Source organism: Xiphophorus couchianus, chromosome 7, assembly GCF_001444195.1.
Source record: "Xiphophorus couchianus chromosome 7, X_couchianus-1.0, whole genome shotgun sequence".
Lineage (NCBI taxonomy): Eukaryota > Metazoa > Chordata > Actinopteri > Cyprinodontiformes > Poeciliidae > Xiphophorus > Xiphophorus couchianus.
Genome location: NC_040234.1, coordinates 26,686,345 through 26,706,629, shown reverse-complemented (window position 1 = coordinate 26,706,629; position 20,285 = coordinate 26,686,345). Strand labels below are relative to the sequence as shown.

Below are 20,285 nucleotides of genomic sequence, written 5' to 3'. Positions count from 1 at the left end.
ATGAGTTTCATGTGTCTCACTTTCCTTCATAACATTTCTGAAATGAGTCGGGCCGATGCTTCAGGGTTTTCCCTTCTAATTCGATTCTGATTGTGTTACCGATCTACCAAACATCAGGGTGGAGATGAAACTCTCATCTCCCTGATCCAGTTTTCTACTCTCTGATAAACATGCTGACATTTTCTCATTTTCACACAAATAAAAAGAAAAACCTATGTCTGTCACAAAGATTTACATGGAGATAGAAATGCAGCATGCACCACTGCAACCTAGTAACAATACAGCAACAACAAAGCCGAGCCAGGGATGGTAGATCAGGATTTGCTCTACCATGATTTGTCCCAGACCTGAATGAAATTCTCAGCAGATGCCATGGCAACAGTGCTTTCTAGAACATTTGTAAAAACTTAGGAAAGAGTCAGTCATTTCTCGAACTTCTCAAACGGAAGTGTTTTACCTTCATTTGTGAAACTACAGTGAAATATTCTTTGCTGCGTGGTGAAAGGATGAATCTGTGCAGGCCAGAGTGAAGTCTCAGGTCTATGAAGAAAACCTGGAGCAAACTGGAGACCTGGAGAATACTCAGAGGTCCTCCAACAGGGCGCACAAAGCAAAATTTAAAATCATTCAAGAACAGCTGAGACTATTCACAGAAGACCGTTCCAGAACCCGGACCGGAGTTGTTGCAGAAATGCTACATATGATTTAAAAGAAATTTGATTTAGCGTGTTGAAATTGGGCCTCTGGCTCTTTACAACCTTCTGCTCTTCAGGAAGTCATCACAACATGGCTCCTCTATTAACCCTTTAACAATTTACCAGTGTTGCTCTGAGAAGAAGCTCTTATAATGAGCTCAGCAGTTCCACCAATCATTTGCTAATTGCTGTTGGCTAGTCTGAAGGAGCTGAGTGGAGGAACTTGGAAGCTTGAAAACTGCAGATCCGAGGAGGAGCCACGCCTTGGTGCAGCCAGGTGTTTTGCACACATGAATGGTTGCCATGGAGACTAAATGATTTCTCAAACATCCATGAAAAAAAAAATCAAAGCAACATGGGTATGTTTTTGATGAGGGAATAACATTATAACACAATGTATGCTCATCATAGTCAATTTTACATAATAATACAAAAAAGAAAAAAAAAAACAAGAAAACAGAATTTTCTAAAGTTTCTTTTACTTTATATGTTTTACAAGACAAACTGTATATGAGGGGAAGACATAAGCAGATAAAGTGAGACAAACACTGCAGTGCTGGCAGGATTCCAGATCACCTGCACAGCCGTAGTCTGGCCACACGAGGTGCACTGAGGTCTGACAGGAGGACTCTCCCTCGAAGAGAAAACATTTCCTTCCATTCATTTTGCTTTCTCCTTTTATATTTAGTCTTTTAGGGCATTCACATCACAAGTACATCACAGCAAACTGCTGCCTCCATAGTTACACCCATGAAACTACATATCTGAATAGCTGACAAAGGACAGTTTTGAAGCCTCAGAAGTTCCCCCTTTTCATTAGAAAGGAGAAGAAGAGACAAGATCAAACGTGCAGATTTTTGCATTTATGCAAATAGGAAATATCCCTTTATCCAGGACGGCAAAGTGATGCGGAAATCAATATGGACAGTAAATAAAGCAGTAAAAAAGCCAAAGGAGCTGGAATCGAATCCCAGAGCAGGACTCTCATGTTTTCTCTTCTATCTGGATTCCTGATAGGCTAACCTAGAAAACATATGTTTAGCCCAGAAAGCAGGGATTTTAGGAGTTTATTTAAAACCTCAGCCTGTGTGGCATGATCCAGTTCCAGTTTGAAGCTTCACTAAAAACCTAAAAAAAAATAAATAAAAAGACAAATCTCAGGACACTAGGAGAGAGGGGCGATCACAGTAAATAGGCTTTCCTTTTAAACCTGTTTAAGATGATGTAATCTTTCAAATAATATAGCTATGTATTTTATGAGTGTCAAACAAACAATAATGATGTAGACAAAGACTTGTTTTCTACATGTAGCCTGTTTATGCTAATTATGTTGAGATTCGCATAAACATTAGCACATACTGTATGTTGCAGAAATCTAATAATCTAATGTTTCCAATCTCTGAAGTCTATTTCTTTAAATGCAAAAGAAAAAGACTTGGATTGCTACTCTTACTCAATCAATTAACAGTAGTAATCATTCATGATATTACTCAAAAAAGTAAAAGGTACGCATACAAGGTTTGCATTGCATTGTGGGAAGCAGTAGAGTACACAAACTAATAAGCAAAGGCGTCACGTCTTTTTCATAAAGCAGAAAGCTTGCAGTGTCCTGATACCGATACTGGTATCGTATCGGCCCAATACTGATAATACCAACATCAAGTATCACATCAGTACTTAATACCAATACCAGTATGGATACTTGCTTTTATCTTTCGCAAGATACACACCAATACACTTTCTGCTGGACTTTCCTCCTGCTCTGTGCTGCAGCTAAAAGGCTAAAGCACGCTTCATAACAGGTGGTCAAAAAATAAATAAATAGAAGGAGGAAGAAGTTAGATCACAGGAAGGAGCGAAAATATCCATAGTTTGGAGATATTTCAAAGTAAATGCAGAGGATAGTAAACAGACTGCTTTCTGTGCTTTGCTAAGCTGTGAAGAGGAAAGACAAATGATTAGTCTTTTAACGAGTCATTTGATAAAGCATCTGAAGGCTAAAGCAATCTGTCACACTATGATTTATTAAAACAGTTACAGAGTCTAAATAAAATAATTGTGATTTCAAAAGCTGTGTGAAATATAACACACAACTTGTGTTGTTAACTACTCTATATCAATAGTTAATAAGCTACTACTTATTAACTACTAACAGTTAATGCAACTGATGTGCTTATACTCTATCTGAAAAAAACTACCTATGCAACTTTCAAGATGTATTCTCAAAACTCAGTATTGAGGAAAAGCCAGATCAGCAAATGTTTAAGATATTTGAGTCTAAAATGTAGTTGTTATTTGTACCTGTTCAGACTACTGGGGTAATTATGCTTTTATTAATGTTAAAGTCTCAAATAATGACCTTTGAACATTTTTTTGTGTCATCTTGGCTGCTGGAGTATAATGGCAGAGCACCAAGTGGAATTTTGCTGTCAGCTCCACTGGGACAGCGGAGTTGATTAATGAATGCTAATGAGAGAGTGTTTCCGTTTAGTCAGCAATCGGCATCAGTTTGAGTTGCTCGGCTGCAGAAGTGTCGATCCAGCCTTCAGGGAGGACGCGTGCACACTGTGCAGCTCCTCCTCCAGTCTGGCAGGACATCACAAACATTACAGATAATGATGTGAAAAAGAGCATTTGTCCCTTTAAGGATTGTTTTTGCTTTTTATGTCACACTTGCATGTTTTTTTTTTTTGAAAATCATCAAATAAATGCTATTTTCAGAGAAGGATAACCTGAATAAATACAAAAAGTTGTTTTTAATTATTGAGTGGTAGAGTAATTACCATGTAAAGATAGCGACTGGTTCTGGCGACAGGAACTTCCACCAAACGTTAGCAAAACCTGACAATGGGTGTGTCCAATTTCTAAGGCTGCATCCTTCGAAGGATCCCGATCCACCCGGCTCACACAGTTCGGGAACTTTGACGATCGGGAAGACAGGAAGTGAGCGACTGCAGAACTGGACGGACTGGCCTTCAGATTAATTCCTGGTCTCAGCTCAGCCTAAGTTATAAATAAAGTCAAAAAATAATCTTTGAATCTTGTCGCAAAATGGAATTGCAAAAAAATCCATTGTTGGGCAATGGTTGTGCTGTTGCTAGGCACAACCCTATTTCCCTGCTGTCTGACCGTGACATCTGCTGTGGTGGTGCCGTTGCTGGGCACAAGCTGGTAACAGTAATGTTTGTTGAATATTTTTTTTAATTTTTCTGAATTAAATTATTGAATAAAGTATGTTTTTATTTTTACAAAATGATATGAAGAAAATGTTTACGCAAATGGCAAAAGTTTATCAGCACAATAGGTTTAAGCTTTTCAGTTTAATACGGCCAGATTTTAATATTCTTATATTTAAAACTGTACTGTACTAACTGTAGTCTTTCTCTGTCCCCCTCTTCATCCTCCATTGCTACAGGAAAAAAAAAATCCAAACGGGATTGTTTAATTTGAGTCCCAAATCCTTAGTAATGCCTTCTTAATGAACTGATTAAAGCCAATAACTTTCCGTTTTACATGTTCTTTAGAATGCATAATGTGTTCCTATAGAAAGTCTCAGATCTATTATTCCTCCCTTCTTCTTGCGTTTTACTCTGGCAGGTTTGCACTCATCCTGCGTGTGCTTTTACAAGTTTTTTGTTTTGTGTGGTTTCGGGAGCTGATGGTCCTCTGATTCCTTGCTGTCCAACCAGGACATCTGCTGCACATCGCAGCAGACATCGTGCTAAGGCGAGGGCTGAATTGAGCTCTGGTGCGGTTTGAATGCGTATGAGAATGCCAAGTGGACCGGAGACTACAGCACAGGGCTTTCTGGGTAAATATAACCAAAACAAACGTGCGTGTCTTGCCCTAGCGGGAGAAATGGCTCTTGGTCTTTCATTAAAGGCAAAAGAGAAACCCTTCAGCCGCTAAAATCTGACGCCACCCCATTTTTGTGAAGTAGGAAGTTGTGCTCAGCATCTTCTCCAGAAGTTTTCATGTTGTTTTTTTCAGTGGTTCTCGGTACAGCGCCACCACAGGCGAAGAGGTAAACAGGTTTTCCAAAAGGTTTGATTAGTTTTACACAATGAGGCGTGAACGTGAAACACAGCAGCTGAAAATGTAACAAATGTTGCAACTTTGGTCCCTAATCAAAACGAGTCTACTGGACTATCAGGTGGGAAAAAAAACCCTAAGAAACTCCTTGACTGTTCTGGGTTAGCAGCAAATCTGCCTGAGTGTGGCTGGTGAAAATGTACTCAGTGCTTCCCAGGAATGTTGATAATTACATTTAATTTATGACAAGTCGTAAACTGTTCTGTATTCACTCAAGTTCTCCTTGTCTAATACTGATGACCTGAAGCATTTAGGTGTGACAAAAAGAAAACTGCAGGGACAAATGCGTTTTCACACGACGCTGATGATGGCAGCTTGCTTTGACATCACGCATCCATACATACCTTATAAAATATTACGACCTGGTGGGCACCAACGTAGGCAAGCAGAGGAGAAGGACAGAAGACAGTGTTTGAGACAGAAGGGGACTTGGAGCAGCAAGCTGCAGGAAATGAGGCATGAAGAAACTCTGATGTTTCGCAGACTTGTGAATTCCAGCTGTATTCACACGTAGGAGGGAAGAAGCCCATGCTGCACACGTTGAGCTACAGCGCTTGGCATGCAGGCCAGGGTTGGCTTGGCTTGAACTCTACATGGTATTTCTTTCAGTTCTCCAAATGAACTAATGTTCCAGGTATGAACTGAACCCCAAGTCTGGAGGTTTTATGCTACTGCATGTTTAGGTCAATCAAAGGGCATCATCTATTCAGCATATAGGAAACAAATGGCAACTATCCCATGCTTACATGGATAGACATGAATATTTTCCTCTTATATGTGAAGAGACGTGTTGAATGAGTGACAATGGACGTATTATCAAGGTGCCCATAGCAGGAGGGAGACTCTGATCTGATGTCAAATATTCAGAAATGAGTCAATTATAGATTCCATGTCAGGGAACCAATAATTAGCCGAAGCATATTTGAAACACATTCTTATATAAAAGTAACTTTAGTTTTCTACGTTTAGGTGGGGGAGAATATTTTTTTTTTGCTGCTTATAATGATATCTAATCTAATGTCTAAGGATTTAGCTGCATCAATTAGCATTTTCAGTCAAAACACAAGACAGGACATGACATCGTATTATTTAAAAATAACGTACAACACTCTTTCTTCAAGACTGACATGAAGTACAGTCTGGGCTCCTTCTATAAACTCAGCAGACAAAAGCATTTTTGTATGTATCTTGGCACCTTCAGTGATCACAACAGGATAGAAACAGGAAAATACTTTCTATTTCTGAATTGAAATGTAAAAAAAAAAAAACCGACATAAAAAGATGCACTGACAAATTATCAGATGACTGAAATCAGTCCATTTTCAGCTTAAGTGCCTCATACCAGAGATCTGGAAATGAAAAATTTGGAAGTTTTTCCGATGAAGGAATGCATCATAACTTTGTGCTTCCAGGTCATTCAGACAGCAACACTCTTCAGAGTGAAAGTTGTAACAGAGAAAGACTTCCTCTGCTGTGCCTCCAGGCTACAACAGAATTCCACTCTTTGGCTGATATTGGTCTCTTCACTCTTTGGCCATTTTGGCTTCTGAAGAGCTGATCATTTTTTTGCCAACTTGTTGAGGTATGAAAATAAGCCGTCTGTCCTGGTAGGTACTGATCACTCACATGTCACAGAAAACAATCTGTTTTTCAAAATTCTGAGAAAAACTTTCCCTCAGGCATTAGTTTCAGATCTTCTCAGAGTGATCTTTCACAATTGTTCAAGATTCAATTGGACCACCAATGTCCAACATTCTCTCCTGTCACCAGATCCACTCCAGGTACTGATCAGTACACACCCCTAATATTTTTTTCCATCTCAGTTTTCAACACATCATACTGTTTTTGCTATGTTCAGCTTCCTCCGGCCAGTGGTAGTGGTATTGATAATGGCTAGTTGTACAAAAGACCCCAAAACACATTCACACACTGAAGGGACGACGATGGCGATGGGGGTAGAAGTTCGTCTCCGGTTCAACTCCTGCTACGTCCACCTCCATCGTTGCTTCCTTATCTCTTACTACAGCGGCAAAGACACTTGCCCAAGAGCACAACCCACTAAAATATACAATTTTAAACAAACTTTTAAACTCTTCAATCCCAACTAAACTATACAGTCGCTTCCTGCTGTAGTAATCTATCTGATCTCCTTCTGCATTGTGTATTTCAGTCTCATATTCTCGGTCCACATCCTGTTTGAATATTAAAAACTCAAGCAGCACTCTGAATAATGAGTCTTGGCTTAATGCAAAGCCCCAGTTTAACAGCTTTGCCTTCATTTCAACAAATATTATCCACTCGGAGAATTCCCTCGCGACCCATTGACATTTCCTCCACAGCCTCTAATTTATTAGTAATGACATAATAATTTCCACACCCGTTTTTGGTCCCATTAAGTTTTCAGTGAATCGCGTCTAAATCAACCTAACAAGAAAACTGCTGCATCTACTGGCTCCCTTCTCATCCGCCAGCGTCGCTGCAGCATCCGCTCCCAAAACGCGTTAAACCGCAGAGATAGGGAGTGGCTTTCCCCACTCATTCTAAATATTCTTCTATTTCAAGCTCCTCCCGTTAAATTATTCATGCCGTGGTGCCTGAGCCGGCGTATTGAATGTGGCGTCTGCACTGGCAATTGATTGGTAACGCTGCAGCGAGTCCCGTGGTTTAAGACACGGACAGAGCCGAGCGTCTGCTGTTTTCTGCTGAGTCGTTTTTATGTTTCATTGATCGAAAATAAAGATTTTCCAGCAGTTTTAATTTGCACATTATCCACGTTGCCATTGAAGTCATTCAATATTAATATCTGCTATTACCACAGTTGGTTAGCAGCTAGTTTCATTTACCTGAGTAAATTTACTCCCAGCTTTAAAATGCACTTTCTACATCTACTTGAGTAACACTGTTCCTGCTGTAACCATGGATTTCTGTAGATTTATGCTGTGAAAATGTAATTTGAAAAAGTGTTGCTTCTTCTGCCTGAATTTGTAACTTTGTCTTGATATTACCTATTTCTACTCACTTTAGATTTTTATTCTTTGAAATACCAGAATGCATGCACCACTTTGAGCTTTTGAAAGTCTGATGACGACCTTTGACCCCGACAATTCAGATGTCACAGTCAAACTGCCAGTGCTTGAGTAGCCGTTTCACCAAAATAATCTGATTACGTCCAGATTAATACGGCTCATAGCGAAAGTTTAAAGTAAATGTTGTCGTCGTCCTGGAAACGATCTTACAATTTAGCTTTCAGTCTCCCATACAGAAGATCCCATTCTGCCATTTTTGCAGAGGAAATCTGCCCTGACAGCGCACGGCAACCAGACCCACCATGTATTTTATCTCTCAGGTACACACTGATGAAAACGTTTACACCATTTTGTCGATCAAAAACTTCCATTTGAGAGGTTTTGATCCACAAAAACTTCTCAGTGCCACACCGGTGACACTGGATGGTGCCAAAAGTGTGACTCAACATATTTGCACTATGTTTATGCATTTTTTGTTAAAAATAGTTATCTCATTCTGGTTTGTTCAGTTCTGAATAGAGCCTGTAGATCTTTGTGATCTCACTACACTCAATCAATCAAGTCAGTCAATTTTTTTTTGTATAGCACATTTCAGCAACAAGGCCCTTCAAAGTGCTTTACATGATACATTAAATTATTGTTAATAAAACTGGAGATTTTTCTATTGTGGTAATTTAAGAGCTTTGCTTTGTCCATTAGTGCATTAGAAAGAAAAATAGGATTCAAACCCAAGTGACATTGATCATGTTAGAGACATTTGATAGGTTTTAGAATGAGTACATGTGCTATATGAACATTAACACATAAACAGGTAAAATCTGATTAAACCACAGATCTGAACCCTCCTGGTATCTCAATCTTATATTCACATGGTATCATCTCCCTCTGAGCTCATCATGAAAATAATAAGCCGTATGAGAAAACTAAGGGCTGTTCACTTCTAAATAATTCACAAGAGTAATCTCTTGGCAATTCAAGAGATTACTCTTGAGAGAGCATTCATTTAAACTCATTCTGGTGTCATTTATATATATATATATACTGTATATACAGTATAAATATATATATAAATATTCCCGTGGACAAACTCCACCCACACTGAGTGACACTCAGCAGAAGTGGATGAAAACATAAATACTCTCTGCATGACTCATTTATCTTGATTTTAATCTGCAGGTCAATTTGACCCTGAACAATATGTGTGTCTCAAGTTCAATTATAAAGCTCACCCATTGAAAGAAAAAAGTGTAATATAAACAATCTTACCAAAAATCAATTTCAAGGAAATTATTGGTTTTTTGTGTCTAGGATTTTTTCAGTGGACATTAAAAATGTAAATTCCATATTTTATGTCCAAATGAGTAAATGAGCAGGTTGTCATTATTGATCCCTTATTTGTGAGAAATAAAAAAACATCATTGCACAAATATTGATTGAAATGGTTAGTATTGGAGTTAATAATCAGATACAAAAATGTTTTGGAGGAAGTTTTTGATTTCTCACACTATTGCATGATTAAACACTCCCAGGGTCAAATTGATCCACGAACATTATTGCTGTACCCTAGAAACGAACATAACAGGAGGGTTAATCAGAAATTAGCAGTAATTGGATTTTTTTTAATTACTTTTATTATTTTTTATCAGACTCTTTGTCAAACCCTCCTGTCCTCACTTTCCCAATCGTCTGACTTTCCGTTATCTCCTTATACATCTCATCCTAAGTGGACCTGGGATACAGACACCATATACTCTGTTGAATCTAACTGTTGAGTTTGTTCACTCGTCCACCATGTGCTCCATGGTTTATCATAATGTAAGATTCTTTTTAGAGTGAACTACACAAACACCAGGCTGGTAAAAAAGGCTTCCAAACATCAGCGACAGTTACAATAGATGTCAACAGCCAACCACACCCACAGCTCTGTGCTGGTCAATCAATCAATCAATCAATCAATCAATCAATCAAGTTTATTTGTGTAGCACATATAAGCAACAAGGCAGTTCAAAGTGCTTTACGCCATAAAAACACACACATATACACAAAAAGTACAAAGTTAAAGAACACATTCAACAATGGTCAAAGGATTTCTAATTTTTGGAGCCAAATATTTAACACTAATGCTGCAGCACTTACTCCTGACCCCCAGCTCATTTCTAATCCATAAGCCCCGCCTCCTCAATCTAACCTCCCTCTGACAAAGTGCTTGCCTTTCTAACTCCTTCACCCAGGCGTCTCATTCTGTTGAAATGGAAACATGCTCAGCCTCCCTCGCATAATAGATGACTTAGGAAAGTTTTGACTCATCAAACAAAAAAATTATAAATTTCCCGTAGGTGCTCGCAAGAGACTTCAAAAGCTCTGGCAAACATTCTTAGAATATTTATTCATAAAGTGAGTAGATGCTCCCCAGGTAATTTCCCCTCTCTCTCTTTTGTCTTATGTTATGTAGGTTTTATTATTTGTTTTTTTTTCTGTTAGGAAGGGAGATGATACGGCAAAACTCAGCCTCAGCAGAAACCACCAGCAGTCGTCCTGCCAGCTGTTCAGGTGCTAATGTCAACCGATGGCTAGAATTGAGAATATTCTATTTCCTGTTTATCCAAAGTAACTTGACATGTCGTACTGTATGCAATAGGGTTTCTCTTCTGCATGTGAACAAAGTGTTAAGACAAAATATTTACATACATTTAAAAAATTCCAGTCAGTGAACGCAGCATATCTAAGCTCTTTCATTTCATGGAAACAACACTCTTCAGTGTGGATGTTGCTCTTGAGGCAGGATGACTCTGTTAGTTGCATTTAGGATCCGTGTGGTGTTTTAAAAAATTACTATGTCATAAATCAACTTATTTCCTCCATGTTTCAAAGCTGATTGTTATTTGCTAGTTGTGCTAACTCTCCGTTAGCACAGATGATGCTTTGTATTCTAGGCATCATCACAGCTGCTGCTGGCTGCAGCAGAGCAGAGCGCCACCTGCTGTGGAAGTGTTGCTGCGGCGTCACCTGACCACAGCAGAGTGGCGTTCTAAATATATCTGCAGATCAGAGCTCAGGGAGGAAGGCTCTGTGCTGCGGAATCTGGGATTAACCATTTCTCTCTAATTCATGGGCTGACACACAAACACACACACACACACACACACACACACACACACACACACACACACACACACACACACACACACACGTGCTCCCGACTTCTGATTCACACAGAAAATCTAAAATGTCTCCCACTGGAGCTGTGAGCCAGGGCCAGACCAGATCATGCACTACTGTACTATACTCATTAATTTTTCAGTTGCTAATGGAGGAATGAGTGGAAGTGTCCCATCTTGTCTATAAACATGCTAACTCCCAGTGTTGTATAAAGTACTGAAATCTCAGAGTCAAGTAAAAGTATAAGTACCTCTCCAAAATATGACTTTGGTAAAAGTCCAAGTCACTGACTGAAATGTTACTTGAGTTAAAGTCTTAAAGTATCTGAAACTTCTTGTACTTAAGTATGGAAATTACTGTAAAAATGGATGTACTCAAGTAATGTAATGAAAAGTACAAGTAAAAAGTAAAACAAAGCAAATGCAGTTTGAATGACATTTTTTATATTTTGGTAAACTTGTCAAATACACTTAAAATAATGTACACAACCAAGTGCAGGCAAAATTAAACCTGCTAATAGATATACCTGCAGGCATCATTTAGTTAAGAAAATTAGGTGCTTTACCTATAGCACAAGGTTAACTTAACCTGCTTTACAACTGAACCAGCTTCTTAGTAAACCCTCCAGGACAGAAAATACAAAGTTTTTGTAAGCCTTAAGTTTTCCCTTCAAGTAAGGTCAGTGCTGAAAATGAGAAAAATAAATAGTACAGAAAATGCGGCCAACATGAAGAAAAAGATCTGTTACGATTACTCTACTTCACAAATCAGTGAATCAGTCAATGCTACAGTCAGTAGGTGGTGCACACAACTGGTCATTATGCAAAAGAAAAAAAGAATTGGGAGGGAAATGCAGCTTATTGGCATCTGTAAACCTGGTTTTGAACTTGCATGCCTTTCCTATATTCGTTAAATTTAGTCTAAATTGCTATCGCTATGGCTTCTGTCCCCGCTTGAACAGAGGAGTCTAGGTAGCCTGCTACAGTCAACATTAGGCCTAAGCTAAATACACCATGTATGGAACTGAAACAATGCCAAACAAAGTTCATTTATGGTCAAGATTTCACAATACAGTAGTGCCTAGTGACCAAGGTATAGTTACTGAAACAGGAGGATTATAACCATTTCATAAGACGTTACCTCGATGTGTTTCTTCAAGTTGGACGGGGAGTTTTTGTAAGATAGAATTTCCATGTGACTGCTACTGATTGCGAGACTTGCTTTGTGTTTAATGGGAGAAGCGAAACAGGTGTATCCTAATTAAAAGTAAAGAAATCAAGAAATGGCAAAAAATGTGGAATGAAGATAAGAAAGGAAGAAGATTACATGAAGTACAAAAGTCCGTTCAAATTCAAAGCATTAATGAAAGAAACAGAAGAGAAGAAATAATAATTAGTAGATTAAGAGTAGGTCATACCTACTTAAATGACATGCTTTATACAATAGGGAGGAAAAATAATGATAAATGTGAGAGATGTGGAGAGAAAGAAAATGTAGAACACATATTGATGAACTGTAAGTCAAATGAACTCGAAAGGGAAGAATTAAAGAGAATAGTTAGAAATATAGGGCATGAATGGAATCTTAAAGGTATATTAGGAAATGAAGGAAACATAACAGATATTCACAAATTAAGGAAAGCATTGTTTATTTATCTTAAGAATACAAAATTAAAAAATAGAATTTAATAGATATGAAGTAATGCTTCTACACACTCATGTACAGTAGGTGGCGGTATGCACCTTAAAGTTGCTTGTGATCCGCCATAATAGAAAAGAAGAAGAAGAAGGTGTATCCTATTGGTGGTGATGAACAAGCCCAGGCAAGCAGGCTACGGACTTTGTTCGGTAGCCTGCTTGCTACTTGCTAATCAGTAGGTGGGGTCAAAACACTTTGTTTCTCTCTCTCGCTTTTTTGTAACGAGTAACTAAACCACACATTGAAAATGTATCGGAGTAAAAGTACGCAATTAAGTTCGGAAATATAGTGAAGTAAAAGTGAAAGTCATCAAAAATTATGAATTATGAAAGTATGAAGTACTCCAAAATATACTTAAGTAAAGTAGTGAAGTATTTTTACTTCGTTACTATACAACACTGCTAACTCCTGTAGCAGTGATGGAAGTGAAAAGTCCAGTGTTGATTAATCTGTTACATCAAATTGACATGGCTCAAAATGGTTTGTTTTATCTGCTTCAAAGCTTCTTTATTAATTAAAACCAAATGTAATGGAAGGGTTTCAGTTCCTCTTCTGCTGTTAAACATTTGGAGTAGCGATAATGACGCTGAGACAATTAATCGGATTCATCGTGATGAATCGATTATTGAAATAACTGTCAACTAATTAAATAATCAATTAATCGTTCACTGAAGTATAGATACTCAAAATGGTATCCATTTGCTGAGAGAACAGCACACCCAAAGCAGTGACTATGACAAAACCTCACAAAAAATATAAACATTTAACATTTAGTATTAAAAAAAAAATTTTTGTCTGCAAATTTGTTCTACCCAGAAATCATCAGGTGGTTTCAGCTTCACCTGATTCAAACTCTGTAAACAAATCTCTTATTTAAATTTTTTTGCTGCCCTGTCAGTGCGTATAAAAAAATAAAATCAACCTGTCAGATGAACACTGTACCGATGCTAAGTCAAGCAGAAAGGAATGAGATTTTCACATGTTGAGGTTGAAGTATTTTTTTTTTTTGGCAGCAGATGTTTCCTTTGCTACAAAGTGTACACTAAAGGAATGCTATGTTGAATCTTTTTAGACAATAAAATGTTTGTATTCTTTTTTGTAAATAAAAGTTATTTAATTATTTTCATATTTACATGTATTTTAAATATTGTCGAAAAGAAGCTTAGATTAATTGATGAATCATAAAAAAATAATCAATAGGATAATCAATTACGTACTAAAACAATCGCTAGAGTTGCAGACCTGCATTTATTATTCATAATTATGTTCCGTTCATTATCTTAGTTCTGACCCCTGTCTAGGTGTTGTTTTCTACTCCCAGTCCTCTCTCTTCCTCTTCAGCTCAGAGTCTAGCTGTAAGGTGGAACTCATCGATTAGATAACAGAAGGACAAAATCAAGAATCTTCCCTTCTACCACATCAGCAGCTTGACTCCGTCGGCCAGAGTTTGAGTTTAGCTGCTGAGGTGTCAGCATGAAGACAGCTAGCAAGCTAAAGCAGCATAGCTGGGCTGGTGGGAGATTTCGAGACGCACTTCATTAAACAGCATAACCAGCAAGACTGCAGAGAAGGAGAGACACAAATTAAACGAGCCTCCAGCTGCTGCTGCAGCCCACTCACTGGTTTCATCAAACAAGATTCTATTTTTTCTCTCCTTCGCCAGCCAAGAGAGCAAACGCCTCCCAATCTCCGGTTATTGATCTTGACACCATCCAATCAATCAAGGCTGTCCTCGAAAACACCCACATGCTGCCGTACCAACCAAGCAATTTGAATAATATCTGTTCATACACAAAGCCATCTGGCAAGGAATAAATTGATTTTGGTGCTTGAGATGCATCAAAAAACACAAAAATAACTGTAGCTGTTTGTAGTTTCAGTTCAGCGTTGCTCTTCAGCACGAACAAAGCAGTTCCTGTTTTAATAGTAATGTGAGATACATGATGCTAATCTGCCATGTTTACGGTTTGAAACAGACCAGGCTGACAACAAATTTATTTGATATGTACATATAATAACAAATGGAGGTTTTAGTCGTTTTTTTAAAGAAATAATTGCATTGAATTTCCACCAATTTTGACACTAAAAGTGACAGCAGTAAGTCTTTAAATGTTTGTTTCAACATGGTTTTTTTTAACCCACTTTTCCGTCAATATCAACGTCACATAGAAGGAAATTTATCCACCCTCTATTTGCAGAATTTTTATCTTTATTTAAAAGACTAAAAACAGCAATAAAATGGGATTGTTTAGGTATTCATCAAAAAACAACCAGTTTTCTTTATTCAAAGGGTAAATTGGTTTTATTTGTCTGGACTGAGGACAAAGGTGACTCTTTGCATGGTATCCAATTAGCGTGCAACTTTTAGAAACCTGTTTAAAGATTAAAAAAATATGAATTTATTCGAAATAGCCTCTAAAATCCTAAAGCCCAACACTGTTTCTGTCTCACACCTCACAGTCATTGCACAGAGAATACTGAGTAGTGTAACTCAATGTTTGCTTGTTTAGATGTTGATCTGTTATGGATCTGATCTTTGGTTTCTGGGCTTTAACAAGGCCAGATTGCTACACACACTGTATGGCTGAAAAATGTTAAATTAAAACAGTATTTTTTACAGCATCGTTCATCTCAGCACAACCAGAATGTGAATGTTACAATGACCTGCTGTAGAAATACAAGTAAACTTTAAAAAAGAAGAGAAAAGTTTGATTATTTTCTCCAGTGGATGATGATGGAAATCAGGAATAACAGAGTCCTTCACTAAAAGCATTAAGCACTTCCCATTTTAATAGTTTAAACACCAAATATACCTTAACATGCGCACACAATGGAAATGATCTTAGCACAACTGCACAAGCTAACATCCACAGTCTGTGTTATTGTCACTCCTGGGGGTACAGCCAATCAATGCCAAGGAAAAGGAATTATGCTCCTGGATTGGCCGCAAATATCATTCAGTCCATCCCAGCATTTAGTTCGCCCCAACATTTAGCCCAATCCAGCATTTAGTCCCAATCAGCACTTAGTCTTCCCCAGTATTTACAATAGTCCAGTTCAGCATTCAGTCTGCTCCAGCATTTAGTCTGCTCCAGCATTTAGTCTGCTCCGACACTTCTATCCAGCAGGGCTAGTATCCCACACACCGACCCACTATTGGATAATAATTTATTTTTATGCAGATGGCCTCAAAAGACTTTCTGTTTGTAGTTTGGTGTTGAGGTCATCAAGCTGTCAGTCTGCATAGCCAGTTGCTTTCCACTGACTCCTTTTGACACATCCCAGGATGCAACAGTGCTCAGATGACGGAGTGAGTCTGTGGTTTCCTCTGGGATCAGAACGCCAGTGGACACTTCTGACTGATGGTGGATGACCAGAAACGAGAATGTACCATCAAAACAGAAAGAATTGTACAAGCTCCATTTTTTTCACTTCAGACACCAACACAGATTTCTGAGATTTAGTATCTGTCAATAATAATCCAATACAGAAAAACAGAGCTGAATCAAACTAAAAGATTTCTTTTTTTTTTTAAATCACAAAGATAAATGTACTGAATAATTTTTTTTTTTTGACTAACTCTGAATCAGCATAGCACACTTAAATACACCAACAGCTTCATAATTTTGGTCAAACATGTTATAACAACAACTTTCATTTGTTCAGTCAGTGCAATTAGAAGAACAGTCAATGAAACTAACAAAAACGATTGGTTGACATGTAAAATAAACAGCCACAAACCTTTCAAATGGTTCAGAAAGTGCAATTGGGAATTCTAAATGTAATGTAAAATAAATAATAAGACATGACATCACTCAGAGGACAAAGCATAGAATTAGACTGAATAGATCTGCCCTTATGCATCAGGCACATTGTCACCTAATTTTTCTCAATATCGTAACTGATACAGGTATTAATATCGGATCATTCCATGTCTCTGATGCCGCCAGTGAACCGGCGCCATTATTCTGAGAACAGAGGAACCACGGCTCCATACAAACTGATCAGCTAAAATGAATGTTCTATAAAGCCTTATTGTTATTTTCATTTGTTTATAACACACAAGGCTCTTTCTTGGGGAAGAAGAGCCCCAAGAAGTTACTATTAAAACAGGAACTGCTTTGTTCGTGCTGAGTCACTCATCTCCTCTGAGGTAAAAATGAATGTCTCAGCACAAACAGCATGATGCTGTTTTAGATGAGAGCACTAAGCTAACAGCTGATAGCTCCGTCTGCAGATTTAGCCGTCTACAGCTGATCAACCCTTTAAAGGAACTTCCTTCAGAAACATACCATAATTAAGAGGACAAAGCTGCAGCACAGGCTCTAAGGTAGAACCCCGAACTGTTAGCAGCTGTTAGCATCATGAGCATGCATTCTGTCTGCACTGATGAGGACAGAAACTGGGCTTGTTGCTGATGTGACATACCTATGTCACATCAGGCATCCACATAAAAGATGTGTTACAGGATTGCAAAGATTCGTCTTTTCTTATCTCAGCCTCTGACCTCCTTTAGAAATGGCCACTTAGCAAAACCCCCACAGACAGCTCAGTAGGATAACCAGTCAACGCTGCAGCTGTTAGTCAAAAATCTGACTTTTGTTACACAAGAAAGCTATTGCTAAGGTTTGCCAAGTTATGTACAGTAGGTGTCTCATGTTGAAGGGGCTCTGGTCAAATAAGACCAAAATTATACTTTTCATCCAAAACACTGTATGTACTCAAAAACTGACACTGCATATCACCCTGAACGCATCATCCCGCCATAAAGCACGGTTGTTGCGACATCAGGAGGTGGGCAGGCCTTCTTTTTTCACCTGAGACATTGGTTGGAGTAGAAAAGAAGTAGAAAAATCTCCCTAAAAACATCAGCCTGGTCATTGCCTTCTTACGGAATCCTGCTTGACTCTCATGTCCTTTCAATGGAATTTCTCCCATTGAAGTGGATTTCTCCACTAGAATTTTAACGGGGCCACTCAGAGGACAGAAGAAGTTGTGAACGATGACGACGATTTTCTACACTGTTTTATATAGGGTTATATTTTGGAAATAAACCAAGCTGCCCACACTTACAAATATCGCGTGATTGATGTAGGAATGTTTAAGATATCTTATTGCTGCAGCTCCATTTATTGGCTAAATGTTAGCCACTGGATAAAACCAGATCCAATTATTTCAAACTTCAGCACCATCAGCCACGCCTCCAGCAAGCAACGGGTTCTCAACAACCCAGGTTCCAGACCTTCTGTACGAAGGAAGGGGGAGAACCAGGAGCTGGTTTGGGTTTTTACCAGGCATTAAAAACATAATTATGACTCTAAAACATGGTGTTGTCAGAATCCTTACAAGGAAACTTGTTCTGATTGATGGAAAGATCTGATTAAACATGATGTTATGGGGAAAAAAACCCAAAAAAATGTCCTATGGTGTTTTTTAGTCTCTTTGTACTCCTTTTTTTTAAAAGAATATTTTATAGGTTGTAAAATATGAAATTTGAGATAGTATGGTTTGTGGTCAATGTTGTAGAAGATCAGGGCAGAGAGAAAAGTAAAGTAACACAAAGGCAGATTGATATGTCTAGTGAAACTCATTTTCATTCAAGATTCTGAATGTCCTCAAGAGGCCAGTTGTGGCTGAATGTATTGATAAAACTACCCAGAAACAAGCTGCTAAAAATATCCTAGCATTTGATGAGTATTTCTTAAAGTTCAATCAGAATTATTCACCAGATTTGTCGGCACAAACCAGGAATGTGATTTGGGTTTCCATCGCTCGCAAAGTAATCAATGAACCACAAGAACTATTTACTAAATTATTTTAGGTAATTTTATGACTGCATGACAGAAATCATACGTACTGATCTTTAAACATTCTTTATTTGTAGTACACTTCTTTAGGGAACCGGTAGAATTAAAATAATAACCTATATAAATACTAATCAGTGTGTTTCTGAGTATGTTGAAGGATGCAGAGACAGCCGGCACCAGATCTAATCTCAGCAGGAGGACATCCTATTCTTCATGTTTATATAATGATAGTGTGTCGCATAATGGTGCTGATACAGTTATGCTGTTTGTAGTAAATGTTCTAGTTTATGAAACTGTGAATCGAGTTGCAGCTGCATATGTTTTGACTAGAGCTGAAACGTGCATTGTAACTAGAGGATGACTTTCAATAAAAAGAGAGATGCAGCAGAATGTCAACACATGGGGACAAAAATCTGGTTTTATCCGTCATGTCAGTAAAGCTGCAGCATATCAAATCGATGTATTTGCTGGAATTAGAGGTAATTACACAATCCCTGCTTAAAGATCGCGTTTTTCCGAGGCTTTTGAAGCAAAAAAAAAAAAGAGAGAGAGAGAGAGGTTCGCCTTGTTAAATAAAACCCACCCCGTTCACTGATGAGGGCGGCAAGGAGGGGCTTGTAGTGAAAGTGATGGCAGGCCAGCGGGGCAGATTTATCACCAGCTACCTTCAACACCCTGTTCCCCTGCACGTCGGCGGGTTGAACAGAACCAGTCAGATCAACATGCACCAGCAGCCAGCCATGCACCGCTGTGTGCGGCTTTTTCAGCGCCACAAGGCTGCGGATCGGAGGCGACATTAACGCATCCTGAGCGAAATTGGACGCGCTGTTTTTTTTTTGTTTGCCCCCCCCCCTTAATTACAATAAAAGCAAACACAAAACAACAACAAAAGAGAGCCTGCTCCAGCCTCCTTATTTGATGACCATCCGGAGGACTGGCTGCATGTCAGGCAGCTACGGCGGCTCAAGGGCAAAGCGAAGCCTCGGCTTTCTGTTGATTCTGGCAGCTGTTAGCAGGCTGAGACCAGGCAGACCCGGCCCAAAATGTTCCCCACACACACAGAGAGAGAGAGAGAGGGGGGGGGAGCTAAAACTGAAACACACAGCCCCGCTCTTCAGTCACGGTGACATTCAGGCGGAAACGAGGCTGCCTGGGCTCCAGGTTAACGGGAAGATTAGGCTTAACCGACATCTTGCAGCAGTGGATGAGCCGCATGACCAACACTGGACCGACTCTGTTTCTTACAGCGGGACAGTAACACATATATCGCTCTTACCCGGGTCGCCATCTTCGCGGGTTGCGGTAGATCTGGGGATGCGGCTCGGCTCAGTGGTTCATAGGACGGCGGGGGACGGCGGGGTGAACAGCTCGACGGCAGATCGCTTTATAAGCTGCAGCGCATCGCGCTCTCATTGGTCGGCTGAGGCGGAAGCGTGCCAAAGGGGGCGCGAGGGGCGGGATGCGCCTGGAGATATCGCGCTAACCATCTCTAAGTGATCGGTACAGCAGCACGAGGAGCAGCTCGGAGGTCGAGTCAGAGCTGTTGGACCACATATCACTGAAAACTAACGGCGGTTCGGCTGCTGGGTTGTTTTTCCTGCTTCAGCACCTCGGACAGAGCCCTGCTGCTCACCGGTCACGTGGGTCTGACGCCACAGTCTGGACCACATCGCTGTCTAGGTTAGATTTAGATTCATGGTTTAGTCAATATATAACTTAATCAGTAGAACATTTTTCTTAGATATGATGATCACAATTTGATTAAAATTAGTCTAATCAGTAGTTTTTATATTGTGTGTGGTTTTACA

At 39.1% G+C, this 20,285-nt stretch overlaps 1 protein-coding gene across 1 annotated transcript in view; it reads right to left on the bottom strand.

The window, feature by feature from the left end:
* The window catches only part of LOC114148296 (vesicle-fusing ATPase), a 35,511-nt gene extending 15,493 nt beyond the window's left edge, over window positions 1-20,018 (bottom strand). Inside the window, exon 1 of the mRNA XM_028023468.1 lies at window positions 19,754-20,018. Within this exon, the coding sequence (XP_027879269.1) occupies window positions 19,754-19,765 (12 nt within the window). The 5' untranslated portion in view covers window positions 19,766-20,018. The remainder of the gene's footprint in view (window positions 1-19,753) is intronic.
* Between the last annotated feature and the right edge of the window lie 267 nt (window positions 20,019-20,285).